This window comes from Anopheles aquasalis, chromosome 2 (genome assembly GCF_943734665.1).
Source record: "Anopheles aquasalis chromosome 2, idAnoAquaMG_Q_19, whole genome shotgun sequence".
In the NCBI taxonomy this organism is placed as follows: Eukaryota; Metazoa; Arthropoda; class Insecta; order Diptera; family Culicidae; genus Anopheles; species Anopheles aquasalis.
Window position 1 is genome coordinate 16616379 of NC_064877.1, and position 15271 is coordinate 16631649.

Sequence of the window (15271 nt, forward strand, 5' to 3'; positions counted from 1 at the left end):
GAATTAGCACCAACAACGTTTGCCCGTTGAGATGGGCTTGTCAATATTGTGATCTCATTCTTTACATACGAGCGATTGGGTTTATTAGTTGCTCAGGTGCTAAGTGGCCCACACCCCACATAACGTCAAGCGGGATCAACGCTCTTACCTTCATCTTCAGCATGCTCTTCTCTCTGCTACGTTCGGCGATTACATGCGTGCGATGCGGGCAAACTTCAAGGTAACAGTAACAGCGCTCGATCGATGTGTTTTTAAATTTCCAAATTTCATGTTTTTATTCATTGTTTTCATCATATCAATATTATCATAATCGATACCACAGCTGATCAGTTTGTTGCTTATCTTTGTATTCATTACCTATGGTAGTTGCTGCTACACAAGTCCTGCTCCACTCCACTCCATCTCTTTATCCATCTTTTTACTTCACTACATCATCGCTATCGGTGCAATCGTGCACATTTCCCCCCTGTGTGTATTTTTTTATTTCCTCAAAGTTAATTATCTCTTCGCATCTTCTTCCACTTCTTCCTTAGCTAACAGTAACAAACAGACTTTTCACCACAGAAGTGTTCTTCACCCGAGAGGTGTCTACAGAGAGGAAGAGCTTTCCGTTCGGTTCAGTACCGTTCTTGGTCTCTCTAAACATTCGGCTTCTTTTTGGCCAACGATCGAGGGGTCCCTGCGGACAAAACCGGGTGCGTAGTATTGGTCTAGGTCTGGGAAAAGGTTTCTAGCTATACAAAACGGAAGGGGGGGGGGGGGAGGGTTATGGAGGAATAACAACAATATCATCAAGTCAATACGCGCGCACAACAAAAAAGGGATAACATTCAAACAGGTCCATCAGTTCAGTTCTCCGTTCGAGGGGTTTCTTTTTTGTATGGTTCAACATAAAGGAAGGGAAGGTTCCGTCCACTTGGTGGTGGTGATGATGAGTCGCGTGAATCGCCGTCTCTCTCCCTTGCGATCGCACACTTGATGGTTTCGGCGTGTTTGTTGTTTTTTTGGCACCGATTGATGACGCGCGCGCGCGCGCCCATGCTTTGCAAACATCCCCGATCGTGGGATTACCGATCTCGAAAGCAAGAAGCCGCGACCCGTAATTTTTGGCGTAATCGATCGCCCTCTAGACCATTGTTTTGTTTGTGCGCCATCTTGTGCTGTGTTCTCACTCATCAGCAGCACATGGGAGAGCCTACTCAGTCGCTCGGTCGTTGGTTATGTTTGTTGGGACGTGGCGTTTTTGGCATCTCGTCGTCATCGTCGCCCTCATCATCATCATCATCATCACCATCGTCGTAAGCGCATTCGGGGAATCGTGTGTCGCGGCTTGTAGCCAACACAGCAGTAGGTAGGAATGAACAGGAATGGAAGCTCGCGGTCGCACGAGCGTGCTGATAAGATTAGCCTCACTTATCGTTGTAAGAATTGTATTTAGTCGCACTCCCCTTTCTGGACACCTGTGCGCCACCTCGCCCCGGTGGAGTGCGTCACCGTGATTATCCCAATTCCATGTGGTTCCCTCTCCCTCCATCGCTCTCTCTCTACACATTCCGGCGGATCCACGATGCGTACAACGACTATTAAAGTGAAACGATTCAACCCCTCGACAACGCGCTGGGGTGCGCGCGCGATCGGTGGTTAAGCCCTGCGCGATTTCCCTCCGCAGCCGCATTTAGTAGCATTCATTGTTTGGCTGTTTTGATTTCAATTTATTCGTTGCCCTTGCCTTGACCATTACGGAGGATGGAGGCCTCGGTGTTTATGCTGCGGATCGATTAATTTGTGGGCCGTCCACCTCGTCGTACTCCTCTCCATCGATTGCTGACTACTCTCTCGCTGCTAAGTGCTTTCAATGGATTTCTATTAGCGATTTAATACTCCTTCGTGTTCAACGCCGATCTAACATCTCTTTATCACCTGTACGGAACCATCTCTCTCTCTTTTTCGCACGCACTCTTCCGCTCTTTAGCAGTCTCTGGTTGTGTACCGAGTGAGTTAAGCGTTTATCGTATTCTCTCGTTACACAGAGCCGTTACCACTTTTTTTACCATTAACAATTTATGCTGGCCGGTTTTATTGATTACGCAGAGGTGCGCCCTAGGTGCTAAGCTTACCTAAAACCAACAATGATACAGGGGGCAGCTAAGGGTTCTATTCGAACGGGGGATGGTTTGGTTTTTTGGTGAATTATTTGTCCACCCTTGTTGTGGACTTGTGCGGAAGCGTCACATTCTGGTTTGAACCTCAAAAACCGCTCACGGATCATGCACGATCAAACTCAAACTTAACAACAGATTCGGGTTAGACCATGGTGGGTGAATGGGGTTGAAAACAACGGAACAGTAACACACCCCCGGCTGTTGGGGGTGCAGGATAAATTCGATCGTTTGTTTCCAGGACTCGCGGTCCAGCTTAACACACCTCCTAACCACACACACGACGCACACACAACGACATATACACACAACACCGAAAAGGACACAGGCGGGGAATGATGGAAACAGAGGGAACATGATATGATTTGAAGGATAGGAGTCGTCGATGATGACCGGAACGGGGGTGGGGGGTATTCATTCATTAACAGTGTGTTGTTATAAACAGGGAAAAAAACTTTGGCCTCACAGCGTTCGGTGTGCTTTCGCTCGTTCATATTAACATATTTCTAATTCTAACTGGCGCTCCATTCGCTCCGTCACTGTTGGACACTTTTCTATCCTACTTCCCCGTGAGGATACGCACCGCACCAAAAAGGAAGAGTGACAGCAGAGCGTGTTTGGCATGAGCTCGTGAGTTCTTCGGGGTTCTTTTCTTAAGGTTTTTAAGTTATCGTTTACATCATCCTCTATCCAACTCAATCCGCCATCGCCATCGTCGATATGAGTCTTTTGCGCTACATGAAATGATGCTCCACAGATCTTAACAGACCAACCGCTTTCGTCGCTCTCTCTCTCTCTCTCCCTCTCTCTTCATCTCCTTGGCATCGTTCACTTCGTTGCTTCGTTACTATACGCTACCGCATGAGACAGAATTAGGAACCAAAGAGCAACGAGTGGTCGGACCACACACGCGTCGTCAGCTTGCTAATGCTAATTCCAATGGGGGATCGATCATGATCACCCCCGCCCCCATGATCACTCGCCACCCACCCATCGATGATCACATTCACACTCGGGGGTACTGGCGCGCCCCATTAGACTATGTACAGGGTGTGGCCACGCCGTAGCCGGCCCATCGCCGGCCCTAGCGGGCTCGTGCGGAAGGTTCGCCGCTCGTAGAGCGCTCGACGCGCGACCACTGATGACCGCCGGTAACTGCCGGCCCGTCGTCGACGCGCGTCGATCTCAACCAGTCGCCGCTAGGATCCTCGGTAGAACCCATGGGCCGGCTGTTTGCCATCGTCACGATCCAGTACGTTCGAGCCATCATCACCGACCAGCTGGTCGTCCTCGTCCCGTGACTTCCGGACACAGTCCCGGATGGCCTGCAGTACGATCGCAACACGCCGATCGAGCGCAACCAGGTGCGGTTCCCAGAGGACCGGTGCAATCGGATCGATGGCCATCGATTCGCGCATCGCCTCCGAAAGGGACTTGGGTCCGTTGTGGTACTTGAGGAGCGTCTCGAGCGTGCTGCTCCGTATCAGGCAACACTGCAGTACCGGCGCCAGGATCGACAGTTCATCGTGGAACGGCCGTCCGAAGCCCCGGCCATGGTCGAGATGGATCGGGAACGTTTCATTGCCGAAGATCTTGAACGTTTCGTAGTGATGCCGATCCATGTTACCGGTCAGGAAGTCAAACACGGCCATATCCATCAGATCGAGCAACCGGCGACCCTCGTCGTACGGCGGAATGTCCCGTACCATCGTACAGTAATCGGCATCCGTTTCCCACTGTGCCTTCCTGCGTTTGTGGTACGAACGACGCCAAGGATGCCGCCACACTTTGCGCTGTGTGTCGGGTTGCGTCGGTAGGAACGCGGCGAATGAACCCTCGAGTGTGTCCGGATTGCCGCAGATTGCGTGCGACGTGTCGCAGTAGTACGAACACTTGCCATGGAAGCACAGATTGTTCGAGGGCGACACAAAGAACGTCTTCAGCAAACCCTCGTCACCGATTTGGTAGATTTCGGTCGTGATGTTTAGGATGCGCCCCGTGACTGGCATCGCTCGACGGAAGTCGAGTAACCGATCGAGATGGAACGCCGCAATCTCGGCCGTATGTCGCTCGTAATCGGTGAAGTAAAAGTGATTCGGAAGCGTTTGCTGTTCCCGCGGGAAGCGCATCGGTTTGAACAGCGCATGGATGTCGTTCGGATAGTCGATGATGAGCTTCAGCTGAGTTCCGCCCTCCTTCTGCACCACGTGCATGATCGGTAGCCGGATCATATCGTCCACGACGGCATTAACCAGCTGGTCATCCTTCCGGTACAGTTCCCGCTTCGAGATACGCAACTGAAAGCGCTCAAGATTGGAGGCGTTCGTACCGGGCGTTAGATCGAGCAGATCGGCCAGTGTCGGGTTCGATTCGTCCATATCGTCCTGCAGCAGATCTTCCTTCACGATGATCTTCTCGTGTGGTTCCGGATGGCGACGGTTCCGCGGTGCTACCACCAGTGCCGTGAGGTCCTTGAAGCGATCGTGCGGTGGTGGTGCGGTTGTGGCCGCCTTCGCCGGATAACCCGGCCCGGACGTATCCGTGTGGCCACGGTGGGTGTGGGGGTTCGTCGTGAGGTACTCCTTCGACCCGGACGCATTACTCTTCGCCAGGTACCGCCGGTGGAACTCGTTGTAGATGCCACTCTTGTCCTCCTGGTTCGCGTACCGTATCCGGGCGTGCGATGGTGTGAACTCGCCCCGCGACACCCCCAGATCCATCTGCAGATCGATCACGAGCAGAAGGGTGAAGAGGACGAGCGAAGCGCCGAAACCGAGCGCTAACCGCTCTTTTAGCTTCTTCGAACGAAACCAGTACATGATGCTGTTGCTGTTGCTGCTGCTGCTACTGTTGGCCACCTGTTGGCCACTGCGCAACGTCCTTAAAGATGCTCCTCCACCGTTCGCCACGGTTACTAGCCAACGGACCAAGTCAGTCACAAACAACACACTAGCCCCACCCACTAGATGGGGTGCTGCTACTCCACACGATCCCACGGTCAGCGAATCACTAACAGACGGGCAAAACACCACGCGAATCACACACTGATCGCAATGTACAAGGAGAGCACTGGGACTGGTTGATTGGCCGCCACTGATAAGTCAGATCAGATCAGATCGCTTGCCCCTCGCTCGCTCTCTCTTTCCCTTTCTTTGCTGAACGCGCAGGACGAGGCAGGCGACGACCGAGAGCGCGCGCGCTGTCGCCAACGACTTCACCACCGAAATGACGTCCAAGCAAGCGCTAGGGAGGTGTTGCCTTGCTGACTGACTGGCTGGTTGCTCGCCTACCGCGGGCTGTTGTTGCTGTGCTTACGTTCGCTGTTTACAAAACTGGCCAAGTGCCGTACTGCTGCTGCCGATTGTTTTCCGTGCGAGTCAGCATTTCAGAGCGCGCACCAACACATAGCACGCTTGTGGACACTGTGTACCCCTGTTGTCGTCGTCGTCGTCGTCGTCGCGGTTGTGGTTGTCGTTGAGTGCACGCTGTCGTCATTCGATTCGCAAACACGAGCCACACCGAAACCGTCTCCCGGCGACCTGTGGCTAGTGCTGCTGCTGGTCCGCTTGATGATCGTTTCAATTAGCCTCGTGTTCGGATGCGATAAGGGGGTACCGTGTGTTAGCTGCCGGAGCTTCCCTCTTACCGACGACGCACAACGATGGTTCAATTTACATAACGCGTTCACGCCGGCGAACTGGCCGGTGAAGTCGGATCATCCCGCGTCACGTTGACCTTTATAGTGATTGGATTCGATGGACGCACTCACGCACGGACGCACACACACACACACACACACACAGAGTCACGCGAAAGTTTCGAACCGAAAACTTGGAGTCCAAAAATCCGGCGACTGGCTGGCGGGCTGTTTCGATCGCTTGATCTCGCGCGACACGACGCGTTTCGGGCAAAACCCGATCCGATACTGGCACACCGCTCGGTGGCTGCGATGCTCCCTAGCTCCCCAAGCTCCGTGCTAACGAGCGATGTGCGATGCGCGATGCGCGATGATGCCCAAAGTCGTGGCGGCTGTTGTTACTGTTGGATACTGTAAGCCGCGAGCCGGGGAGAGAACCCGCTCGCTCGCTCACTTGTTCTCCCTCTCTCGCACTTTATTCCTTGGGCGGTAGAAGAAGCTCCAACAGGGGGTGGCTAGTGGTGGCGCTTGCGACGTCTACGGAGAGAGAGATGCGATGGGAAGATGATGTTGGCCACGATGATGATGGGACGATCGCTACGGTGAAGTGAAGCTTCGCACCAGCATGCGCAACCCGCTTACAACGGCCTGATGCTGATGCTGATGGTGAGGCTTTGTTGGTGTCTCTCTCTCGTGTGGTCGTGTTGGTGCCGATGCTGCTGCTGTTGCTGCTGGTGAAGGCGCCTCCACCGATGTGCGTATCGCTTTGGCGATGCTTTGGCTCTGGCTACGGATGGTACAGCCTCACACAAGCACAGCTGTAACGCGCGGGAACAACGTCCACAACAGGTGATGATGGAGTTTGGAGTCTCTCTTTTTGCGCCCCCCCAAAAAAAAACAGTCGATCAGTGAAATTCGTGCTCGTCGTCGTTGTGTCGCGATCGCTCTCGGTCGCTGGTTCGTTCTGGTTCTTGGCAGATTGGGGGGTTTACGGGGATGGGCCTGGGTGGCAGAGATAATGTCGTCCTGGTGTGCTATAGCTGCAACGAGAGAGAAAAAATAAGTGGGAATTAAATGAAGAGTCGAATTTTTTTGGGGATGGATTATTACAAGCCTACTATGACTACCTACAGGCCTACTACTACCACTACTACTGTGGAGCATTGTTGAATCACACTCTAACCTCACTTTCCTGCATCGATTCGCACACAAAAAAAAAACAACCGATTGTGATGCACGAAAGTGAGCGGGTAGAGGAAGCTCGCGAGAGAGAGAGGGAAAGGGAGTGATAATGAGGATGGAAATTATGATTAGTAGAACAAGGCCACGGCCAACACGCGCACTCCACACGCAACACACTGCGCTCGATGCGCAAAAGCTCCGGCAGATCATATCGATCATTCATTCCGGCACCCGCGGTTTGCGCACCGCAGGTGATGACGGATGGATGGACGGATGGACGTGAGGAAGTGAGATGTGTTCAACATGAGCGCTCGACGCTACCGCCATTCGCGCACAAACGCAAACACACTTTGTAAGCCCGCGGTGCTGGCTGGGGCTGCTGTGCGTTACATTATGCGTTTGCCAGATAATTATGGTTTGACCCATATTATGCCTTCAATTCCCAGTTTGAGGCCCCCGTTTTTTTTTGTGTCTGTGAGTCTTTGGAGCCCCTAGGAACCAAACCAAAACAAATCAAAACCCTATTTATCACTCCAAGACTCCAGCTCCAGTGAGGAGTTATTAGCTTTGAAGGGGAAGAAGATGATTGTTTGGTTGGTTTCCGCGTTTGTGCAGTAGCTCACATATTCCGCCAGTTGCTGATGTGGTTTTGAGCCCGCCGCACGAGATTGCCCTCCGAAATTGGGCCAAGTGTTGGGCGCGCGTGGCTTGTGAAAGGAAATTCAGGCAACTTCAAGCACGTCATAGCTTACAGTGGGGATCCTGGGAACCGTAGCTCCGTTCGGACCTCCTGCCGGGAGGCCAGGGAGCCATTTACAACCAATTCCCTCCCGCTCGGACACTCGGACATGGTACGGTTCCGTTTTGCGGCCAAATCGTTCACCAAATGACATTCGAAACAAGGGTTAACGGGCCTGTCTGTACCGCTGGAGGGGCTAGTTTAGTTTTCCAGCGCAGAGACGCAGCAGCTTCTTCTGCTTTGCGCTCTGCTTTACCTTCTTCCACCTGGTGCATTTACTGTCAATAGAGTTGACACACCGGAGAACTGACCCAATTGGTCGTATGTGTTCGCATCACACAAGCAGACACACAAGCGTGGCCACGTGGTTTGGGGATTGTTGCGAGTCATTTAAACTGTAACGGAAACCATCTCCCCTCACCGGAAGCGGTACAAAACGAAACCGATCTTTAAGGGGCTGAAAAAAGTGGGGGCACTATAAACGTTTATGCTCCTTTCTCGCCGGTTGAATGTGACCGGGTGTGATTCCGTTTGTGGTGCGCTGGCGCAAATTAGATCACTTTTTTTGTGTTTGCTTGCCCCGAGTAGACCAACGCAAAGGAAGGGCAAGAAAGAAAGAAAGACACAGTGGAAGGGTAGAATTAGATCCGCCGAAAGACGTTTCGTAAACGGATCGCACTGTCAACTTCGCATTTTGACGATGTCCGGCCCCCGGCGGTGTTTACTGTTAACGCGATGGTTGCTCGGATTGAAGAGAATTACTGGAGTGTGGCACCGACTGCCAAACACGGCGACGAATGGTTCACACCACGGTACATTTGGGATGACGATGATCATGGTAGAGAGCTGGAGCATCCACCCCTCCCCCTCAGGAAACGGGAATCACGAGCGAGCAGACAATATTTTGATTTTCGTTTCTCCAGCTCGACGGTCAACCGTTGTGCTTTGGTGGAGCTGCTCCGCAGTTATCGAAAACTGCATCTCAACGCTTCACCATTCTAGCTAACGGACACCTGAACATCGGGAAAGGGAATCGAGAAGAGATTGCTGTGCCACAGGGGAGACTCAGTAGGCGCCGTTAGGCCAAGTGCGCACCGCTAGGTCTGCGCTCTTTCTGTGGTGATTCGACTGAACCGAAACCGCGCGCAAACAACACACGATCATGCCGACACAGCAACCAACAGTAGGCCAACACCGGGCCAACGGGAATGGGAAGGCCAGAGAAAATGGAGAAAAAAATTAAACCTTGTAAAAACATAAATTCATTTGTGGTCAAGGAAATGAGGAGCGTTCTAGGAGTGTGTGGCGAGGGATGAAGGTGATGTGGCCGCTTGCAAAGTACTCCTTTTCCGAGGGGTTAATGTGGTCCAACTCCGTGTGGATGGTGCGCAGTAAGTGGATCACTTTCCGTCCGTTCGTCCGTCCGTCCGTGAGACACATTCCAACGGGGCGAGTGAACGATCCCCCCTCAAAACGATCACCATCAGAGGGTCCCCCATTGTCTGAGGTTAAGCGATAATTAATCTGGACTCTCCGGGACTTGGGGCCCGAGTTCAAGTTCACACACAATCGCAATCGATTCATCTTTACTGCATCAACATCGGACATTGGAGGCATGCGCCCGAGATGCGATGATTTCGGGGCGTAATAACGGACCCCCCCCCGGGGGTACGCTAACACGCGTTCTAGAGAATGGCCCCGCAAGCCGCGAAACCTGGGAGTAATGAAGCCGCTTTAACCATTCATTAACGGATTAAACGGACAGCGAAAGGGAGCGAGCGAGTTCCCACACACATGTGTCCGGTTCTTCGGTTTTCGGGACTTGTTTAAACTCCGTGGAAACTCCAGGCGCTTGTAATGAGCACCTGGAAGACTGAGGAGAACCCACAGAAGAGCTAACTGAAAACAGGAATAGAAGGAACAAGGGTCCCCCCTCTCTCTCACCAACGAGCGCCGACATCTTTATTTCGTCTGGCGAAAGGCACCAGCGAAGCGCGGACCACATCAAGAAAAAGCACAGTTGCTCGAGTTGCAAGCACACAATGCTCTAATTGCTGATGGGATCTAATGGCGTCTGCGATCGGATCGTATCACCACCATTTTTGGGGGGGGAGGGGGTTCCCGATTTAGAATCCAAACGGGGCCATTCTCCACCCAGATAGGGAGAGAGAGAGCCACCACGAAGTCGCGGGCAAGAGTGAAACAATTAGCCAGCCGTTACCGATACCAATCTACACCGTGTGCCCACTGGTTCCGATGTAAACTTTATCGTCGCTTTTACAAGCCCGCCACAGGCCAGCAAGCAACCCAGGCAGCCAGCTAATGTATGCAGCTCCGAACCACGCTTTTGGAAGAGGTGGAACTGACGGTTTCTGCTCCCGCTGGTAATTTACTGTTGGTTCGCTTGTTATGAGATTGGCTATCGGATTGGCCCGCATGCAGCGGGCTCCCGTTGCGTGGCCGAATGCGCTCGGCATCGCGCGCCCACGGCTGTCCGCTGACGCAAGAGGCATGGACCTTTGATTTCGATTTTCGGACTAGAAGTGGTGCATCAGCGATGGAAGTAAGAAGGGGAAACTGTAGAGAAATGGGTTTGTTTTGAGGGCCTTTTTGTCAGATAGGTTATGGCGTTCGCTGATGAAACGTGTACGATGACCAGTTGTGATTGGGAAGCCTTTCAAACGGTTCTCGCGGGAATGGGCAGTCAGGTTAATTTTTATTTATTTTCATGCAACGCTCCAAGTGTGCGAAATTGGACTGCTGGAGGTGCGAAGCATCAGTTGATCTACAATCGTATCAATTCATCATAGTCTGCAGAATACAAGGACTATTTACTGTACTCTGTCTGTTAGTTCTTAGTTTCTGTACTAATCAAGTACTCTTATCGAACATTTTGCATCCTTCAGCATCATCTTCAGGCAGGAATACACGAAGCGTAAACTCTCGTATAAACTCAGAATGTAATGCCAAAAAGTTTACGCTTCGTGTGGCAGGCATAATCGCATAAAAGTTTATACCGAAACGTCAACTGCAATTACATTCGGGCACCTGCAATTACACTATGCTATTACATCAATTACATGTGTTTCTGGCCACAAAAAACATAAATCGACGAGATAAGTTGATTTCTGAACATCTTTTTATATATTTTAAGATGTTTTTACTGTATATTAGCGATTGTAGAACATTAAATTCATCATAACGCTACGCTTCATGTTGGTGCTGTGTTTACGCTTGCTTTTACGCTCGGATTTACGCTCCGCGGGCCTATAATCTTTTTGACATAAGTATAATCTTTTTGGCATTACACTCTGAGTTTATACGAGAGTTTACGCTTCATGTATCCCCGGCTTTCCAATTTTTTTGTAACCAATGTCACTCATAATCTGTACCTGTTTGGGGTTCTGTATCCACAACAAAGACCTAAAAAGACTACACCATCCTCTACACCATCCTCAATTATCCTTTTGAGAATCGGCAACAAAAAGGGAAATATTTACTTGGTCTGAAACTTCGAATCCAACATTCGCTCAAATTGTTTAAGTTCACGTGATGACAGATGTCGCATAGACCTACTAGATGCAGAAAAAGAGAAACCTGAATCATGCTGTCAACAGGGCGCTCTAGACCGAGATCCTCAATTTTGTTTTCAAATTAATGAATACAAACCATTATCACGACAATGTGAAACCCAATTCTGCCCAGAAGCAGAAGCTACCTTCAAACGTTCCTTTTTAGATTTTTTTGCTACACCAACGACTGCACAGGATGACCCAGAAAAAAAGGGGAAAAGAAATGGCTTCTAATTATTACAAACCGAGCGCAACGAGCGATGGTGCCCGTTTTTGGGTCGCTCGAATCCGGAAGCCGGCACTTGTGAACTGACTACCGGAGCAGCAGCAACAGCAGCAACAGGAGCATCAGAGGAAGGATAGAGTTTAAGAAGGAAAAAAAAAAATGCTCCCATCCATCCAGACAAAACCGGATGCGGGGAAAACGATCTCGTTTACAGTGTACACAGAGGGCGGGGAGGTTCGGTTAAATGGTAGTTCCAGCCCAGCCCAACCCAGCATTTCTCGCCATGTTTTGTGAGCCAATTATAAGCGCGGGGTAGTGTTTTGATTCAATTTTCTCCGCTACTCTGCACCTCAGACACCCACACTCCACATACACATAATTCTTCGGCGGCCGATCGGTAGAAAGGGGTTTTTCGTAGAACACTTTGAACGCTGAGTGGACTCGAGTTCGCCTTTTTTTCCGGTGATCGCCCGGGGGATAGCGGGAATTCGAGCGTATAGTGAAGGTCTTGTGCAGAAGGGGGGGTCGTGGCTTGTTTGTCGGCGACGGTGTTGTTCTAGCAGCGCAACATATTTAAACTCCATTTCCGATGAACGTGATGAGAGAGCCGGTGTGATGTGTGGTGTTGGGAAAACGTTTTTCTTTTGGAAGCCGCCCCCCGGGCAGGTACGAGTGGCAACAGACTTTACGTTCCTTATATGTCCACGACCACCTTTGCACCGTTACACTTTTGAGGGTCTCTGCTGAGACGCGGTATTGTAGCCTGAAGAGTCTAAACAAAAACACACCAAGTGGGCGGTGGTGGAGGTCGACGTCGTCGTCGTCGTCGTCGTCATCGCCACAACACGCACCACCGTAGGAAGCCGAAGAAGTACGTGGCCTAAGTGGTCATCCATGTTGAGAGGAAGGAGGGTGAAGAAATGAGCCTTCAAATTGTTAACTTACATTGAAGCCGCTTACCGCTGCCGATTGGTCACGATCCGCGCGTTGCACTGCCCAAGCCTTCTGGCCACCGGACGAGGCCACCGGAGAGTGGCCAGTGAAAGGTCGAAACGGCCTGACGGGCGTGGACTCCTAGACGAGACACAAGGCGCAGTCGTCGGTCAGTTGCGGTCTCAGGGAATTGCAAAATTGCAAAACAAGCTGCAATTGCTGGTGCAGTTTGCGGCCATGGACACCGATGCTGACCAGCACATCTTGCTTGCCACAACAACAGTGTCCGATAGTTGGAGAGCTGCACGCTGCTACTGATAAGCGCCATGGAAAGAAGGGCTTCCGAGAAAGCGCGGCGTGAATCACTCGAGAAGTTCCCATTCATCACTCGCTCCTCATTTTAATCCGCCCTCGATCGATCCTGTGCTTCCCCGTCGTCCCGATAATACGTTCTCACTCCTTCGTGGACGGTGAGCGAAAATAGAATCCCGTCTAGACGTCTCATTGGCCGAAAATCCTGCGACGTAAAACTTGCGAACACGAACACAGGGGGGGGGGGGGGGGGGACTTTAGTCGCTTTAATCTTGGTCGCCTTGGTCATTGTCGTCGTTATCGTGGCACCTCACTCCACGTTTTGGTTGCCAATTTATTGCCACCAATTTATGCGCGATACCACCGCGGGATCCGCTGATCCGCATTACGTGACTCATTGGCGGTGGTGTTCCGATAAACGGTCCACCAACACCCACCGTCGTTGGGTTCCGGAATCGAGATCCAATATTCCATGGTTCCTAATCCTTTAACCTTTGGGGTGGGTGTGGAATGGGAAAGGAACAAGCTTCTCCGAGGCTGCTCGAAGGTTAGAGCATAAACATGCCAACCCGCGGGTGGTGGTGGTGGTGGTACACGCGTTGCCACGTCTGGAATCGAATCACAAATCAATCATTGAATCACTGGCGGATCAGGGTGCCCTGTGTAAGGTGGCTCCGTTGCGCTGATAACGTGGTGCTTTATAGCGGACCGCGAGCGCGCGAGAGATTCCATTACGAAAAGGTTCAATGTAACGCCTCGAGCTCGAGGGTTCGCATTTATTTATTTATTGCTTCTCTGAGGCCAATGATCGCTCTGATGGAAATCTGATAAAGCCATGCACCCGGCCCCGGGCAGGGGCGTCCGGGAGTGATTGGAACCAAAGCAAACCAGCGCTCCTCCATCCGACTCGGTTACAATTGTTACGGTAATCCCGATGGGTTCCGCTGGGTTGCTGCACGGCAGTGATTTGATTTAATTCAAAGCATTGCTGCAACCAACCGCCGATCTCGGAGCGTAGGAGATCATTAATTGAATCAAATTGAGCAAATGTTTGATTGGCCAACGTCAGGGTGCGGTGGTCTATTGTGATGTGATGAAGGGGGGCGTCATTACCTCTCTCTCTCGCTGTCTGTGACAAGCACCTTCTTTTTTTCACAATCTACATTATGGATCGCAGTAGCTGCAGTACCCAAAGTAGGCATCGTCGAAGTTCGCAAGCTTCACTTTTGACAGCTTCAAGGGTTATGTCCGAATTCTCTTTCCCAAAAAAAAGTTGACGACACCGGACTTCTGCGAACCCTGCGAGCTGCCCTGCTCTGGTGACCTATTAATATTCCCGAGATCGTCGTTGTAACGCGGTTACGAAATTGTGCCGTGGTGGTCAGTAGCGATACTCCAAGAAGTGGCGTCCAAGAAGTGACATTCAACTCGCGGCAATTCACGAGACCTCCTTTCGGTTGGTTTGCCGGCCAGAATTGGTTATCGCGATGGAATAGCGAGCAGTTCCCACACAAAGCTCCTTCGCGGTGATGCGTTCCACGTAATTGACCCATCCGCAGGCCGCTACCTTTCGCTTCTGCTTTGCGCAACTTAGTAGTTGCGAAAGGTCCAGAAGAGAGCTAGAGTCCAGGTTTTTTTTTTGGGGTTAACTGCAGGTGTCAGGCCCTCCTCCTCCCCCCGGGGGTTAAGTTGACAAGGGGCGGTACTAGTTTGCGCTTAAATCCAACAACCGGAGCGACACCAATTCTACGCCTATTACCTTGTCGGTCTGGACAGACTCTGTCTGGGTATTTGCGCTTTTACTTCCTCGTCATCTCGGGGGGGGGGGCCTCCATCTTACCCGCCCCCTGGGGGGGTTTGTGGCCCTGTTTCGCGTGGTCGCGCGCGCGCCGGCCATTAACACGCTTCCCAAACATTTCCGAGCGTCGGTCATAGTACTGTCCTGCGGTTCCGCGCAACAATTACCACCGACCGGTCAGTTCGTGCACGCAGGGGGCCAAAACGAGGGGTTTCGGCCATTCTGGTAGTGCGAGAGAATGGATCGTTGCTCAATTTCCAACCGCAGCAGCGTACTTAACGTCAACCCAGCGCGGCGCTGACTCCGTCAAACGCTCCATTATCACTGACGCCCTCCCTCCGCTTCTTCGTGGACATTCTCGACGTGCGCGTGTCTCAACCGGGGGCGGCGGCTCTTGGTTTGCAATCAATATCACTCAACAAGCCGCGCGCGTCAACTCGCTGTTGTTGTTGTTGTTGTGATAGAATACGTCGAAAATAGAAATGGCGCCGGCAACAAGTGGCTCAAAGACGGGGCGCGCAGACGGCAAGAGACAAAAGAGACCAAGATGCAGCGAAAACAAACGAACCGAGTGACGAAAGAGATGGACCGAGAGAAACGCACTTTTCCGAGGGAAATGTGGTGTGGTGACCCAGAAAGGAAGCTCCGAGTGATCGCCTCGGAGGTAAATGGCCGAGTTTTGTGATAATTCGTGACCTCCATACGCACAAAGA

General features: G+C 51.7%; 1 protein-coding gene across 2 annotated transcripts in view; it reads right to left on the reverse strand.

Moving 5' to 3' along the window:
- Positions 1–249: 249 nt before the first annotated feature.
- Positions 250–15271, reverse strand: part of LOC126572331 (extracellular serine/threonine protein CG31145) — a 52204-nt gene continuing 37182 nt past the window's right edge. For both annotated transcript variants that reach the window (XM_050231556.1, XM_050231554.1), the window contains exon 3: positions 250–6836. In XM_050231556.1, coding sequence (XP_050087513.1) covers positions 3359–4978 — 1620 coding nt within the window. In that variant the 5' untranslated portion in view covers positions 4979–6836 and the 3' untranslated portion in view covers positions 250–3358. The remainder of the gene's footprint in view (positions 6837–15271) is intronic.